The following is a 13,943-nucleotide window of genomic DNA, read 5'->3' on the forward strand; positions in this document are numbered from 1 at the left end:
TAGAATACGTCGGTTTGATCTTTCCTGCATTGACCGGCTCGCTTGCAGCGTACGCGATTTTAACTTTGAAGGTACCTGCAGGTGGCATGACGGAAGCGCGGTTCACGGTTTCTAGCTTCTGTGGCGATGTGCCAAGTAAATGGCGCCTTGTTCAGGTCGTTCCGCTGGTGCCGCTGAGCGACTTGAGAGTCAGACGCGTTCTTCGTACGCTCTGAGATGCGAAAGTAGCTGCCTGTTGCGGAAAGGCATATGAGTAGCGCTGCATCGCGAGAGAACTCAAATTGCCCAGGAGGAGGCAGTGCTGTATCGCTTCGTGTTTTGCGTTGCGTCGAAGTGGCGTTTAGCAATGAAGGAGCCGAAGGCATCCTTTCCACGGGGTCCGGGGTAACGCCGACTGGTAGTCTACGGCCCTTCTCTCGGGACCCAGTGGACTTAGCTTCCCCTTATACCTGCTGGAAGCCCAACATCACGTGCACCTTTCGCGAACTACCTTGCGCATTCGTGTTCAACACCCGGTGGCTTTAGACAAATATTTAGTAGACGCCACCATGTAACAGCGGCCTGCAGGACACTGGGTATGGTATAGCTTCGGCACCGCGTACCTGACAAGAGAAGGCGTGTTATCTTGGAATCCTCTTGGGCATCACTATCACTGCAGGATTTCCAGGGTTCTCAAGTCTAGAGCTCTGGCATTTCAAATTACATTACTTGTCTAATTGTGCAGTGTAACACATTATGGTATCAGCTCAGTAATCAACTAAGCAGCGACGTTGGAAGTTCCATTGATCACTGAATAGGTGCGCCAGATGCGGCCACAGTGGCGTAGAACAGCTTGGTCTGTCCGGTAATGACCATGCGTCCCTCTCCCGCGAACTTGAAGTTAGCCGCTGTCACGCCAGTGTAGATCTTGCCGATAAGCTTGCCAGAAGGGTTGTAGACCCATACACCGTCACCGGCACCAGCGTAAACGCGACCCTTGGAATCAGCGTGTACACCTATCAGAACATGTTAGCGCCTGCATTCAACAGTTAATGTCCGCGTCCAAGAACATACCGTCAGGGATAAAAGCGGGGACGTAAGCGAAGGTCTTGCGGTTGTCGAAGGTGCCGTCCTCGCTGACATCGTATGAGTAGATCGACGCAGGAGCAGTCAGGTTAAGACCGTAGAATCCGCCTACAACACCAGTATCGGAGACATAGGCCTTCTTGCCATCAGGCGAGATAGTGATTCCGTTGGGGTGGCCGAAACCATCGGCGACAACGGTCAGCGCACCAGTGTCGAAGTTGTAGCGGTACACCTGCTCTCGCATACCGGGGTAAGGACGGAAGTCCTGGAGGTATCCGTAAAGAGTGTCGGTGAAGTACAAATCACCGTTTGTTGGGTTAACGACCAAGTCGTTGAGCGAGCTGAACTGGCGACCAAAGTAGTTGTTCACAAGAGCTGTGATGATCAGTATCGTGTTGCACTCTCGAATTTCATTTGAGATGCTTACTGGTCGTGTTGTACGGTGGCAGAGGGTTCATAACATACAACGCGGATGGCACGTTGTCACCCTGGCCCTCACCAGCGAAGATAATGTTGCCCTTCCAGTTAGTGCCACCATTGGGGTTAATAACCTGTGGGTTGGAGGTGTTGACCACAGTCACGGGAACTGCCTCGAGGGTTCCATTCCTCACTTTCTCGGCATCCGAAAGCTTGATCTTCTGGATAATGGAAGACTTGTTCAGTCCGGTGCCCGCGGCAGGAGCACCAGCATTCTGGACGAAGAAAACTTCCTCAGTCGGAGGGTACCAAGTGACAGCCTCATGGAAGATGGGGTCCGACTCTGAGGTTGCAATGGTGGTCAACGAAGGGCTGTCACCAATGACATCGTAGAATTCCTCATCATAGATGTGGAAGGGCTTGGCTGATAGAGACTCTTCGGTTACACCGGGCCAAACAAACAGCTATAGCACTGTTAGATATCCCAAGTTGGATGGAGCTGCTCGAGATGGAAAACATACCGTTGAAGCATTAGCTCCGGAAGGCGGTGGGACATTTGGCAGAACATTGAAGCTCTTCTGGTCGACGATCTGCGCAGACTCGGGTACAGTCTGCGCGAAAGCATAGCTGACTGCTGCACTAGCAGCCAGGAAGACGGTGGTAGATGGCATCTTGAATTGAGTTTGACCGACTGTAACTCTCCAAACTCTGGGGACAGCCACAGTATAAGAAGTACATGGTTTCTGCACGGATAATCTCTTCACCGTTTGTCTCTAGGCCTGTTGAAAATTAGATTATCTCGGCATGTATCCATATAGCGGTATTTTCGTCATCATGCGGCTCGCTGTCGACTACATTCGGCATGGCATCATGGAAGAGGGCCGATGGCGCTCAATTAGTCAAGGATTAGAAAGGCCGGTGATGAAGCTAGGCGCAATGACCCCGTGGGGTTGGGGATATCGCGACCCCGCCTTGAAGTCGCACATTGAACTCCAATTCCATCCGCGGAGTAACGTTTCGACTACCAATGTGGTGCGTTCGCGCCATAACACCTCATTCAATAAGGAACGCTGTTCTCGCGCAGATTGTAGGCTAAACAGGGCGTAGGATACTTTGTATGCAGCTTACCATATGTTCCTTGCTTCCCGATGCGCACCAAGCCGCGGTGCCTTCTTGGCGCGACAGTTTGGCCGGACCGGCTAGGGTATCTCGAGCCGTTTCCGTTGCCGGTATTCTTTGAACAATGCACCAGAAGGCTAGATTCATCTCTTCGTGTTCGAACCCGGGGACGGAGATGCATTGCCGGATGGGGCTGCTGCAGGAATGGCATTCCTGGGTTCCATGCCCATGTCCTGCACATATATTAAAAAGCTTAGCTTATACCTGTCGATAATTGGGAACCATACCTGCGGGTTCTAATCGGCTGATCATATGCAAGTCTGGCACCAGAACTGAACACAGTCGAGATGCAAGTGCATACCTAGTGTCAGTGTCTTGTCCCAAATTTCAGCAACGGCCTCGTGCCTGGTATAACTTCAATAGCAAGTGAACATAAGCCAAGCAGGTATCTGAGCCAAAGGCCTCTGTTCTTGTTCGATGTCATTTCTCGAACGTGGATGACTTTGCTGGCTCACAAAATTCGCCAACCTTGGTTTCTTTACATGAATTGGTTCGATCGCAACCACAGCTCTTTCCTGTCCCGAATCACAACACTAAACTCGCCCAAAAAATTGGAAACAAAGAGGAAAAGCACACATAAGAGGGCATGACATAACCTAACACCGACGCAAAGCAATTTCGAATTGATCTGTAGAACAAGATAGCACTGAAGAAGACGATTATTGAACGAACCTTTTACTACTCCTTCACATCCATTGACGCAAGTCCGGCGGCCAACATCACATCTCATTATCAGTCACATCTACAACCCCATCCCTCTCGCGTTCATAGACATATTTACGAAGCCAAGCTCTAGCAGTTCTTGTTAGTTAGATAAAGAGCTCAATCTGCTTCCAACCGTTCAATGCGAATTATCATCCCATCTTACACCTCAAGGCTAGGTCTACCTGCAAAAGCCTGCGTTCATACGCGACTATACCTAAGGCTTAGTATATCCGCTTCATACAGAAGCGCGTTGGCAATGGCAGCTGCTTATGAGGGTGGCTTCATTCTGTTAGTTGATAACAGTAGCGCTTGATCGCACGGTCCGAAAACCATACAACCATATCAGCATACATACGGCACATCACACGCGTCGCAAGCAAAAGACTTGAAAATGGGTCATGAAGATCGTGAGTGATATTGCTCTTTGAACATTAACCCCGATGTCCACCTTCCAACCGTCCCACCAACCACCGCCATAACCCAACCAGCCATCTCAACTCCAACCTCCTACGTTGATACAGTAAAAGCCGTACCAGTCATTCAATGATGCACAAAGACAAAGAGAAAAAACGCCAATCCCCATTCGCGCTGTTTTCCAGCTGCGAAGGTATCCTCGTGGGGGGATGCATATGCAACGCAGAGAACTCCAAGTATAATAGCCAAACCCAAAACCCGCCAAGAGGGGGACAACCCAGTGCCCCAAGATATCATGGCCGTAACGTTCAGAAGCTCGTAATAACAGTGATGAAGAACAAAGGAAAAGGTACAAAGGAAACAAAGACAAAAACAGGCGACTCGTGATACAGTGAGTCGTTAAAGCATCAGAAGTGCTTTTTGCCCTTTTTCCGATCTCAAAACGCCAGATCGTGGAAATAGTGTTACAAGGGTGGTGATGTTGATGATGTCGAGGTACAACAGTATCGCAAGACATTCAGAAGATGGCTGCAGATGCACGTCGTAACCAAGACGGTGTTTGTGCGGAGTAAACGGAGCGGAGTTGAACAAGAAAACGATATTGGATGAGCGCTTAGCTCATGTCCATCATGTCTTCAAAGACACTGTCCTGGTGATCACCAGTGTAAGTGGCAAGGACTTCGTCGCTGGGCCCGAAGTTGCCCTCGTAGATAGTGGCACCAGCTCGGCGTCTTGACTCGACCCATCGGCAACCGTAACATTGGAGTACTTGCTCCGCAGTTGGTCGCATTTCGGGGTCTCGGTTCAGCATGGCGTAGACGACGTGGTCCATAGAGTTGGGGTCGTTGCGCTGCACCATGAATGAAGGCGCGCGAGCCAGCTCCTCCTCGGGGTTAGAGGCCGGCTTGACCATAATGGAGGCCATCGAGTCTTCAGCAGCATCCGACATGAGGAAGCCGTCCATGGAAGGCCTTGCCTGTTCAGAGACTGGGTCGCCATGGACGTCGCGACTGAGGGTGCTGCTGTCGGCGCTCCAAGTAAGGCTGGGGAGTACGCTCTCAAACTCGCCAGATCGTAGCTTTTGCCAGTAGTCGCCATTCTCGGGGATAACGCAATTGCCAGCAATTTCAGCGAGCATCATGCCAAGTGCAAAGACATCGGCAGGCTTGTCGAATCGGCCGGAGAGTTGCTCGGGTGCGAGATAATGACGGTCGCCTTCGCCATCGATACCAGCTGGAGCTGGCCACTGACTCGCTAGACCAAAGTCTGCGATCTTGAGTCCACCCTCAAAGTCGATGAGGATGTTGGCGGGCTTAAGGTCAAGATGAATATAGCCAGCGTCGTGAATGGCCTTGAGACCCTGCAATAGGATTAGCGGTGTGTTGCGAACAAAGACTATATTTAGACATACCATGGAAAGCTCGAGCAGGATCTTCCAGATGCGGAAGTCATCGAGACGGCTATTAAAGCCAACAGTGTCGAGGTATTTCCTCAAGTTACCGCCCTCACAATACTCAGTCTGGATGTATAGGTGCTGGTCAAACTCCCAGTGGGTTTTGATGTCCAACACATGCTCGTGGCCTTGAAGAGCGTAGAGGATATCGACCTCACGCATCTTCTTCTGGCGGTCGCCTGCACCAATGTACGGCTTCTTCGACTTCTTTACAACCCATACCTGGCTGCCAGCGGGTGACCTTAGCGGCGAGATCTTGACCGGCTGGCCCACACGGTAGACTGTAGAAAACTCGCCCTCTCCGCCATCGAGAGGCTTGATCTCGTGGAACCTTTCACTCAAGGATTCATCCACGTCGTTCTTTGTTAGGCCGATGGGAATTGCGCCTTGAACACTACCGAAGAAGCCGGAGTCACGTGGTGTTGTCGGTGTGGCAGGCGCGAAAGAGCCAAAGCTGCTGTTGAAAGGGAAAGATCCCCGTCTGTTGCCGGAGATTGATAGCTTGCTCGCGTCAAGGGGAGCGGAAGATTCGTGCGCGGGGGTGTGTGGTGATGGCGCGCCAAAGAGACTTCCAGCTGCTGTAGAATGTTTAGTGTTGCTCTCGCTATTCAGTGACTGAAGAGGTGTACGGGCAACCCGCCGCGAAAAAGACAGAGGGTGAGCCACAGCATTGGTTTGCCGCAACAGCCGACCTTGATTCGCGCTGAGAGCATGTGCAGAAGGGGACTTGTTAACCGTTGACTTGGACTCCTCGTCTTCTGACGAGCTGTCTTCATCCGGAAAATCAACTAGATCTGTATGAGATATGTACTTACTCGTCGGCCGACCGTCATTGTCGGGTACTGCAAATGTATCTTGGCCAATAGAAGGGCGCGAGCGGAACGTCTTACGGCGCAGGCTGCTCTCCTTGGAACGACGACTAGATCCATTACTGGGTTTGGTTGGGGTAGGTGGTGTGTCATCCGCACTCAATTGACTGTCACCCATCCGGTTCGCCGTCGGTGATTGTGTGTCTGGCTGGGCATCTTCGTCATTGTCTCCGTCGATACTTACAAAGCTGCCTCGGCGTTGCATGGTACTACCCATGCCACCGAAGATGCTTGGTCGCTTGCCGAATGAGTCTGTTGTGAACTTTGACACATTTGATACACTCGCACTGAATGGCGTGCTAGGCGTACCAAACTGATGCTGTGGTCGAGATTCATTGCCGAAGAGACTGCCACTCCTCTTGACCAAGGGTGTGTCAATGTTGACTGTGCGGTCTCCTGAAGCTGGAGGGAACGACTGGCGCTTTGATGGCGTGTCGGGCATGACATAGACGCCACCTGCTGCTGGCTCGTCGGCATTACGGTTCTTCTTGGACAAGAGGCCAGTAGAGAAGGCGACAGGTGCCGCCGGCGCGATCTTGAAAGGTGTGTCGAATGAGTCCTGCGACGATTGCTCACCATCTGGTGCAAATGGGCGTCCGATACCGATCGGTAGTGAGCGAGAGAAATGTGGGTTAGCGGACATCGGAGGCGGGGGGAATGCAGGGCCACCCCATTGAACGGCTGGAGCTCGGGGAGGGGCCATTGGTGTGCCGTGTACGCTCGAGGAAGCAGATGCTGGTGTATGCGCATGTGATAGTGGATGAGGTTGTGCTCCACCACGAGGGAATGGTGTTGGCAAACCCATGCGCCCGGCGTCGAATGTGGACTTGCGGAAAGGCGTCTGCATGGGTGGGGTTTGTATCGATTGGTTCACGGTGCTATCTAGCGACATGCGGTTGCGCGTCTTGGAGGCAGCCGGTCCAGGCATAGCGAACTCACCGTCGTGGCTTGGCTTGCGCGGAGTGTTGGAGCGCTGCGACAGAGTCGACCTCCGCAATGAGGTTGTCCGACGGACGGGCGATGTCGCGCCAGAGATAGGTGAACTGTTGAAACAAAAGCCGTTGGTCATGTCGTTGAACGGGCGCGAGCTCTCATCAGCAGAGATGCGCGGTGCGGGGGTTGGGTCGAATATGCTCTCGAAGTCGTTTCCGAGGCTCGAGACGCCATGCAGACTCCGGCGCTTCGCCATAGGGCTGCTGCCGGGAGATCCGCTGAGATTCATAAGTCCATCGTTGCGCTTGAGTGGGCTTGACTTTGCGGGAGGCGCGGGCGACAATTCGGGGCGACGCGCAAACTCGAATTTGATGGGTTTGTCGTCTACTTCAAGTCGCTTGTCCATGTCCATGGTGTCCGGGGACTCTGCGCTTGGTCGTCGCGCGGGGGTGTTTTCTTGGCCGGGTGAATGTCGCGTAATGAAGGGCGTCGCGTTGCCAACGTCGGTAGACTCGGCTAAGGCGCGTCGACGCGGGCTCTTGGAGTTGCTGTTGCGCGTGCGCGGTGATGACCGGAAGGGGCCTGAGCGTCGCAGGGAGAACTTCTTCTTGTTGGCTGGGGCGGCTTGCGCCAGTGGTGACTCAGGGAAATCCGCGAGAGGGCTTGTGACCTTGAGCGCCTTGGGAGAGAATGCGCGCGCAATGGCGAGGGGAGAGATGGGAGAGCGGGGCGTGTCGGAGTTGCGGAGTTGGAAACGCGACTGTTTTGATGGTGAGCGCGAGAGAGAGCGTCGGAGCTCCTGGAGATGGGAGAAGTGGGTGCTGTCGAGGCGATAGCTGTGGGGTCCGGTTGGTGAGGGAAAGTGCATGGTGCCACATTCGCGACTGGGCGAATATCCGTAATCCATGGTTCGCGTAATGAGAGCGTCTCAATGCAGACGTTTGCCCGTGATGGAGGCGTCTGAAGTGAGTCGGGGTGTTTTGGTATGAGACTGTGCAGGTGGCGGGCAGTAATGTCTCCCGTGACGTGTTGTCGTGTTTTAGGCAGGTGCAGAGGGCATGGAGATGTTTGCAGTCTTGAATCGATAGCTGTAGCGCGATGTTGGTGCTGGTGCTGGTGCTGTTGGTAGTGCGTGTTGGCGCTTGGGTGGTATGAATGTGTGCAATGTTGTCGGCAGGCGCGCGATGGCGTGGGGCGCGATGGTGACGATGTTGGCCAAGTTCCGTGATTCCACCTTCAACAAGCAACGGCCGAGGTCGTTAGGTGCTCCATACAAGGCCTGGTGATGGAGGGTCCTGGTGGAGAAAGGATGGCTGGAGGGTGGAGAGAGCGTGGTTGGTGTTGTCGGCGTGGCCTAGGGTGATTTGCTGTATCGTGTACTGGGGAAGCGAAGGCGCAATGCGCGCGTGTTTACCTCCGCACGGCAGGCAAGTATAGTCGGGAACACGGCAGGCGCGACAACAACTTGATGATGCAATGACGAGGGGAGAGTGAGAGCGATCGAGCGATGAGGAGACCCTTCTTGCGCTCGATAGCGATCGGCTGGGAATGCTGTGGTATATGGGAGAAGACGCGTTCTCGCAGGGTGCCTTGTGCCTTTTCGCCCGTGTGGCAGGAAGACACGGGGCCCGTGCCCCCAACCCACCCATTTACCTCGTAACGCCCTGCAGCGCGAAGCCCGTTAGCCCTGCCTACCAATAGAATGCAGACCACGAAGACAAAGTGAAGCAGTCATACAATGGTACGAAATGGTCTCTACGATTAATAGACACGTAACGCTCCACCTCTGCCAGACCGCTGCACTTGCAATGCAGTGCGAGGCGCTGCTGCGGAGCCTTTGCCACGTTGAAGTTTGCATGTTTACACTCCGTGTTTGTTGATCAACAACAACAACAACGCAAAAATCAAAACAACACGGAATCCTCGCCACCATCACACAACTCCCCAACCACAGTATCGGCACTATGGCGCTCGAACCACATGCCGATCCCATCTCCCAGGCTCTCTCCATGCCCAAATTAGCAAATCTTATCGTCTTCATGCCATCGGGTGGCCGAGTCACGCGAAATAGGGGCTCCAGCTTTGCACGTCCGCCTGCCACCAGTTCGGCGGCCCGCGTCTCAATCTTAGCTTTCCCCATTATGATTGACGAGTCTGCAGCTGGCCTGCAGCCTCCTATCGATTGTCTGCATCTTCGCCTATCTAGCTATCGATAGGCTTCGCGACTCGTGAAAAACGTCCTCTCCATATTCCTTTCCCTGCAGTAAGCTGTGATATGCCCACGCCATATTTCCCGGCGTCGTCATCGGCTACTTCTCAGCTGAACATGATTATTGCCCAAGACGCGTCTTCGCGTTGTTGACGCACAACTCAGCCGTACCACCGGATCCCCCTCTCGACGTTTCAACTTGTCCGATCGCACGGCTTCCTGCGATCGAGGGTTGTTCCAATGATGCTTCGCCTGCATTTAGCCATCCGTCCATCCCATGGCGCCGGGATCGAAGATGGGTGGTTACACATGACGTAGCCTCCTTGATCTCTCCCCCAGCTCTCGATGTCAGAGCCACTCCGTGAACGTAGAGCGGCTAAGCTATCGATATGATACACGCTAGAAGCTCACAAGGCTGCAGTCCCGGAGGCGGACCGTATGCCGCTCGATAGTCTTCTTCAAACAGCGTGCTCACGAGGCCTTGTTTGAGGCCAGACTTCGAGATGGTTGCATCAACTGACTACTAACTCTCCGGGAAGGTGCGGCTACAGATCGTACCTGCTTGATCGATCAAACGCAAAAGCACGTCGGCAGTCAAGCGCCCTCGAGCTGTCACGCGTGGAGATCATCGCGTCATGGGGAAAAAACAACGTTCTGATACCCCGAATCTGCCTCATGTGGCCGCTTCTGCGACCTCAATAATATTGGTACTAGAATTATCCCCGCTAGTCTACCGTCCAACGTCGGATACTGCAGGTACGCGCTTCCATCGCCATGTTTTCCTGTTTCATCATCGCCGTACCTGCTTTAGCCTATCGTGCGCTTCCATATTTCTCTACACCCATCCATCGTCACTATGATGGCACATTCCGACATCGGAAAGACCCGATCACTTTGCGACGAGCAGCAAGCTCCAAGAGTGTTGTCTAAGGCATGGACCCGAGTATTTCCGGATATGCAAGCGCTGCAGTTTTACCGGTCCCGAGCAGAAGCGACATTGCATCTAAAATGATCGATACGAGTTTGTTCTGAGTTCCAAATCAGGAACGCGCCATGAGCGCACGGCGACATATCGTGCAGCTACATGCACAGGTCAGCCTTAACCGCACTTGCAGCGGGCACCAGCCTCATGATACCCCAAGTTTGATGTTTCAACGCGTGTTTCAGAACACAACTTCGAATTTCCTAATATTGTCACGGCCATACGGCTTGTCGCCCAATCCAATCACTATGGTAACATTTGATGGATTGTTCGCCCAGTTCGGATTTCCATGGTAACTATTCCTAGATGTTTTACTAGGCTTGATCATATCGTGGGTAGATGATGTGGCTTTTCAACAGGAGAGTATTAGAGCCAACTTCATGACCGTGGTTATGGAAGTGAAGGCCAAAACGGGTAGAAGAATTGCGTGGAAACCCCGCACAATCAAGGTATTACCCAGGGTCTCAGCGATCAAAATCCACAAGGCGTGCACGCCAAGAAGAAAGAGATGGGGTTTCTGTCGGTTTTGGGTCGGATATTACTGCGCGATAGACGCCCAACACAGACAGCTGTCAAAAGTGACGAACATCCAGGGACCTCCCGTGACATCGCCTTAAAGATCCACAGGGTCCGGAGATGATCTGTTCCCACTGTTCATCCCGTCGCTAAGGTGATGCAAGATCTGCTGCCGTAGATGCCCAATGCTGCGCGTCTTCGTATTGCGCATATTGAGGCCACTAGGTGATCCTTGGATGCTATATCCGGGCATGACCGTGTGGGTCTGTTCCTCATTTCGATTGATTTGGGCAGAGTCAGGAGAATGACGAAATTTCTACACGAACTTCTTTCGTTGAGTCAGGTAAGAAGTACATTGACGATGCAAAAGCTTTTTGTTGTTGCGTTATAGGATGTAGCCTACGTCAACTCGGAACGTGATGCAGACAGGGACCGAGGGGTTGTTGCAGTGTCCATTTGACCTGTCGTGGCTAGATGAGAATTACAATCTTTCCATCTCTGTGATCGAAAGGGCTCTGTCATGTCAAGCCTTGATCGCATGCGGGGTACGCATGATGAATCGATACAATCATAGTGCCAGAGACACTACATCTACCAGATCTGGCAGCGATATGGAATAAGTGCTCAATATGTTTACAATGAATAGAGAAGAAAACCGATGTGGCATGAAGCATGAGTCCTAGAAGCCGGATGGAAAAACTTTGTTCCCGTGGCTTGCAGTCGATGCGAAGGCGGGGTGAGTCAAATCGAAAAGTTTGGCGGGGCATTGTATCTCGTCGCGCAGCCCACACGAGCAACACCCGAACATCGCAACAATGGCTGACGAACAACCCGCAACACAGCCACCGGCTGCCGAGGCCAAGGACTTGCACACTGACCCCGTCACTGGCGAGAAGATCTCCAAGAGTGAACTGAAGCGTCGCCAGAAGCAGCGTGAGAAGGACGAGAAGAAGAAGGAGAAGGCGGCCGCGCTCCCGGTGCAAACCAAGAAGGAGAAGAAGGACGATGTCGAAGAATTGAACCCAAACGTATGCCTTCAATCCTGAAATTCCTGTCGACCCAATTGCTCACAAACTACAGCAATACTTCGAAATCCGATCCAACAAGATTAACGCACTTCGTGCCTCCAAGCAACCGAACCCGTACCCGCACAAGTTCCACACCAACTACAAGCTCCCCGACTATGTTCGCGACTACTCGCACCTCAAGAAGGGAGAGACCGAGCCCGACAAGGAGATTCGCATTGGTCTCCGCGTCATGACACAGCGCTCCGCCTCCAACGCGCTGCACTTCTATGTTTGTACGTATACGGCACACGACGATGCCTTCAACAGCTAACAGTCTACAGGCCAGGCTGAGGGCACCAAGATTCAGGTCATGTGCCAATTGCAGGAAGCCAAGGCCGACGTACCTTTTGAGAAGCAGCATGAGAACATCCAGCGTGGAGACATCATCGGTGTCATCGGCTTCCCAGGTCGCACAAGTCCCAAGAAGGGTGGTGAGGGCGAGCTGAGTATCTTCGCGCGCGAAGTAATCCTTCTCACTCCTTGCCTGAGAATGTTGCCAACGGAACACTTGTGAGTTCGGTTGTAGACTCAGGTGAACATAGTACTGATACTGTGATAGTGGTTTCAAGGACCAGGAGCAACGCCACCGCAACCGATTCCTCGATCTCATCATGAACGACTCAACACGCAACACTTTCATTACTCGCTCCAAGATCATCAAGGCCGTTCGCAAGTATCTCGATGAACGAGACTTCCTGGAAGTTCAGACACCTATGATGAACAAGATTGCTGGTGGTGCGACTGCACGACCCTTCAAGACATACCACAACGAACTCGACATGGAGCTTTACATGCGTATCGCGCCCGAGCTATACCTCAAGGAGCTCGTAGTAGGAGGTCTTGAGAGGGTATACGAGATTGGCCGTCAATTCCGTAACGAGGGTATCGATCTCACCCACAACCCGGAGTTCACCACTTGCGAATTCTATATGGCCTACGCCGACTACAACGACGTCTTGAACATGACCGAAGAGCTCGTCAGTGAGTTGGTCAAGGAAGTCACTGGTAGCTACGAGACTGTCTATCATACTCAGGACGGCGAGATCTACAACGTCAACTGGGCAAGGCCATGGAGGCGAGTCGAAATGATACCCGCATTGGAAGAGGCTACTGGTGAGAAGTTCCCACCAGCAGACCAGCTACACACTGCCGAGACCAACGAGTTCCTCAAGAAGGTGCTCAAGAAGGTCAACGTCGACTGCTCAGAGCCTCGCACCAACTCAAGAATGATCGACAAGTTGGTTGGTGAGTTCATCGAGGAGACTGCTATTAACCCTACATTCATTATCGGTCACCCCGAGGTCATGTCGCCCCTTGCCAAATACCACCGTGATACCCCTGGTCTCTGCGAGCGCTTTGAGGCATTCGTATGCAAGAAGGAGATCTGTAACGCCTACACTGAGTTGAACGATCCATTTGACCAACGTCTGCGATTCGTAAGTTCGAGGCAGGTACGTTGATAATATGAATACTTACGGTTATACAGGAAGAGCAAGCGAACCAGAAGGCTGCTGGTGATGACGAAGCACAACTCATTGACGAGACATTCTGTCAGTCGCTCGAGTACGGTCTGCCGCCCACTGGTGGTTGGGGTATGGGTATCGACCGTCTAGTCATGTTCTTGACAGACCACTACTCTATCAAGGAGGTGCTCACCTTCCCCTTCATGAAGGACATCGTTGAGGTCAAGAAGCCCGCCGCGGAGGTTGTCGACGTAACCCCCAAGCCCACTGAGGGCATTCGTAAGTACATAAAGCTTTGAAGTTGTACACAGCTTGCTAATGCGATGCAGCACACAAATAGATTCAAAGTAGCATTACCGGCGTATGGGATGGTTAGGACATGGGTACGGATCATGAGGCACGTTTCACGAACGATTTAGCCAAGATAAATGAAGATGAAGACATGAACGACTCTGCAAGAACATATAAAGCTCTTTTTCTCTGAATTGTCCCGAATATCTTCACGGTCAACTTCAAACGCACACACTACCAGCGTGTTATCCTGCAAGTGCCTTAAGAAAAGTCCGCGGTAGATTCCTTTGGAATACTCACTGGTGCGAAATGCATCTTATCATTTTGATGCCTCTTCGTCAATTCATAGATGGTTCGAGTACCAGATTCGCTATCACATC

The 13,943-nt window shown here is 52.5% G+C and overlaps 3 protein-coding genes across 3 annotated transcripts; 1 reads left to right on the plus strand and 2 right to left on the minus strand.

Annotated features, from left to right (window-relative positions):
• Positions 1-685: 685 nt before the first annotated feature.
• CC77DRAFT_1021942 (lactonase) lies at positions 686-2,447 on the minus strand. Its single transcript, XM_018525363.1, has 4 exons — positions 2,004-2,447; positions 1,493-1,946; positions 1,054-1,440; positions 686-995 (listed from the first exon to the last, which is right to left on the minus strand). Exons 1-4 carry the CDS (start codon positions 2,151-2,153, stop codon positions 787-789), a joined length of 1,200 nt encoding a protein of 399 aa, XP_018384534.1. The 5' UTR covers positions 2,154-2,447; the 3' UTR covers positions 686-786.
• Positions 2,448-4,393: 1,946 nt separating this feature from the next.
• Positions 4,394-7,942, minus strand: CC77DRAFT_1063031 (hypothetical protein; the record flags this gene model as incomplete). Its single annotated transcript, XM_018528593.1, has 2 exons — positions 4,394-5,140; positions 5,192-7,942. The coding sequence occupies 2 exons, from the start codon at positions 7,940-7,942 to the stop codon at positions 4,394-4,396; spliced, it is 3,498 nt and encodes a 1,165-aa protein (XP_018384535.1).
• A 3,615-nt stretch (positions 7,943-11,557) lies between these two features.
• CC77DRAFT_992541 (lysyl-tRNA synthetase) lies at positions 11,558-13,938 on the plus strand (the record flags this gene model as incomplete). The annotated part of the gene is made up of 6 exons (XM_018536387.1): positions 11,558-11,770; positions 11,823-12,042; positions 12,091-12,319; positions 12,369-13,245; positions 13,296-13,551; positions 13,602-13,938. 6 exons carry the CDS (start codon positions 11,558-11,560, stop codon positions 13,610-13,612), a joined length of 1,806 nt encoding a protein of 601 aa, XP_018384536.1. The 3' UTR covers positions 13,613-13,938.
• Between the last annotated feature and the right edge of the window lie 5 nt (positions 13,939-13,943).

This window comes from Alternaria alternata (genome assembly GCF_001642055.1).
Source record: "Alternaria alternata strain SRC1lrK2f unplaced genomic scaffold CC77scaffold_14, whole genome shotgun sequence".
NCBI lineage: Eukaryota > Fungi > Ascomycota > Dothideomycetes > Pleosporales > Pleosporaceae > Alternaria > Alternaria alternata.